General features: G+C 42.7%; 1 protein-coding gene across 1 annotated transcript; it reads right to left on the reverse strand.

Annotated features, from left to right (window-relative positions):
• Positions 1-131: 131 nt before the first annotated feature.
• LOC110448938 (putative ZDHHC-type palmitoyltransferase 4) lies at positions 132-1,297 on the reverse strand. Its single transcript, XM_021495454.1, has 2 exons — positions 905-1,297; positions 132-794 (listed from the first exon to the last, which is right to left on the reverse strand). The coding sequence occupies exons 1-2, from the start codon at positions 1,295-1,297 to the stop codon at positions 132-134; spliced, it is 1,056 nt and encodes a 351-aa protein (XP_021351129.1).
• Positions 1,298-1,813: the final 516 nt, after the last annotated feature.

The following is a 1,813-nucleotide window of genomic DNA, read 5'->3' on the forward strand; positions in this document are numbered from 1 at the left end:
ACTGGCAACAAGACAAATGATACTACTGTCAATAAGACTGTCAACACGACACATGTTACTACTGTCGACACAATACATGATATTACTGTCAATAAGACAGTGACGCATGATCCTTTGTTGAAGCGCACAGATCACTGGTTGATGGTCGGCCAAAACACCGGATCCTCATCGGGATGGAATCTCCAGTGCATGGGCAACAGGAAGTTGAGCAGCCAGAAGTCCCCGAACGCGGCCCTCACTTTGCTGTTCACGCTCCTGGTATCATTGATTTTAATATTGTTGTCAATTTCAAAAGATGTTTTCCCTTTCAGTATACACCGACAAATATCGTACAACATGAATGTAGTGAATATGATAAACAACGCTAACATCCAAGTTCCAAGAATGACAAGACCGACCCGGAAGTGTGCGTATCCGAAAATCCAACGGAAGATAGCCACGAATGGCAGCATATCTACGTGACCGGTGCTAGGTAACACTTCCATGAAAATGAACGGCAGAGCATGCACAAAACCAACCACAGACGAAGCACAGCACCAGAACATCATAACTGTGTAATGACGCAAGTTCCGGTAGCCAATACAATTCCGTGAGAAGAAGCAGTGGTGATCACGTTTTAGTGAACACCGGTTACAAAGTTTGCAGTGGTGACAACGAGGTGGACGTGGCTGATCACATACGGTGCAATATCGCCACGACCAATATGGTGGGCGTGAAGGGGAACCGGAAGTGGAACCATTTGTAGATCCTCCAGCTCCATATTGTCTACTTTGTACATCTATAGACGTTGTTACCTAAATAAAACAAAATCATATTACATAAATTAAAAAACAGACATGTCCACTAAGAGTGATACAAATTAAAACATCGCTGTTATCCGTTAATTATCGAACGATGTACGCACCTGTGATGATGTCTGGGATTGTTGTCGGTCGAGGAACTCGAGGTAAGTGCCATGCCTGTGGGGGTCATAGGCTGAGCTTACCGTGTAGACACACCACCAGTTCAGCAACATCTGCACAGCCATAAAACTGCAAATCCCCTGAATTACGATTATAACTTCTTCTCCGAAATCCGCATACAAAAAAGGAATTCCCTGGCACGTGCCGTAGTACCAGACCACCATCACTTCCGCTAAGAACACGATTGGGAGGTACTTATTGAGGTTCCGCGGGGACGCCGCTGGTTCTCTTTTACGCTCCTCTAAATGCAAAGCTAATTTCTGTTGAAGAGTCAAATTTTTGTCTTTGGCGGTGTCGCGAACTATATCTTTTTGGGACGATGCTTGGATGTCCATGTTGGTATCTAGGCGGAAGTTGTCGATGTATTATATATATATCCGTATTATGTCCGACTTCGTCCTGGATAGACTGACCAGTCAAGGCCTGTCCAGATCTAACTGACCACTGAGGCGTGGTAAGAGTGTCGAGTTCAGATTTATCCATCGTATTTTAGGTATAGGATTCAAATGCTTATTGCCTTTCGAATACGTATATATAACGGTAATCCGATTTAGTGGTGTTTAAAAGAGCCGAGTACTCGTACCTATACGATGACTGTTAAGTCCATTCCATTGAAGTGTTTTAATCATTAGAATACGTGTGGACGTGGAGGCATGTGTATCACATACATTGTAGTTATTTGGTTCACATTTATCGATTCATCCTACAAGGTTTTGTTCCTTGCGATGGCAATAACATCGTAAAAGTTTTAGTATCGTGAAAGTAAGTTTGTATTTACATAATGTAATTATATACGATAGAATCATTAGGGGTGTCATTTTTACCGAAAGTCGATCTAAACCCCTAAAACA

Source organism: Mizuhopecten yessoensis, unplaced genomic scaffold (assembly GCF_002113885.1).
Source record: "Mizuhopecten yessoensis strain PY_sf001 unplaced genomic scaffold, ASM211388v2 scaffold4387, whole genome shotgun sequence".
In the NCBI taxonomy this organism is placed as follows: domain Eukaryota; kingdom Metazoa; phylum Mollusca; class Bivalvia; order Pectinida; family Pectinidae; genus Mizuhopecten; species Mizuhopecten yessoensis.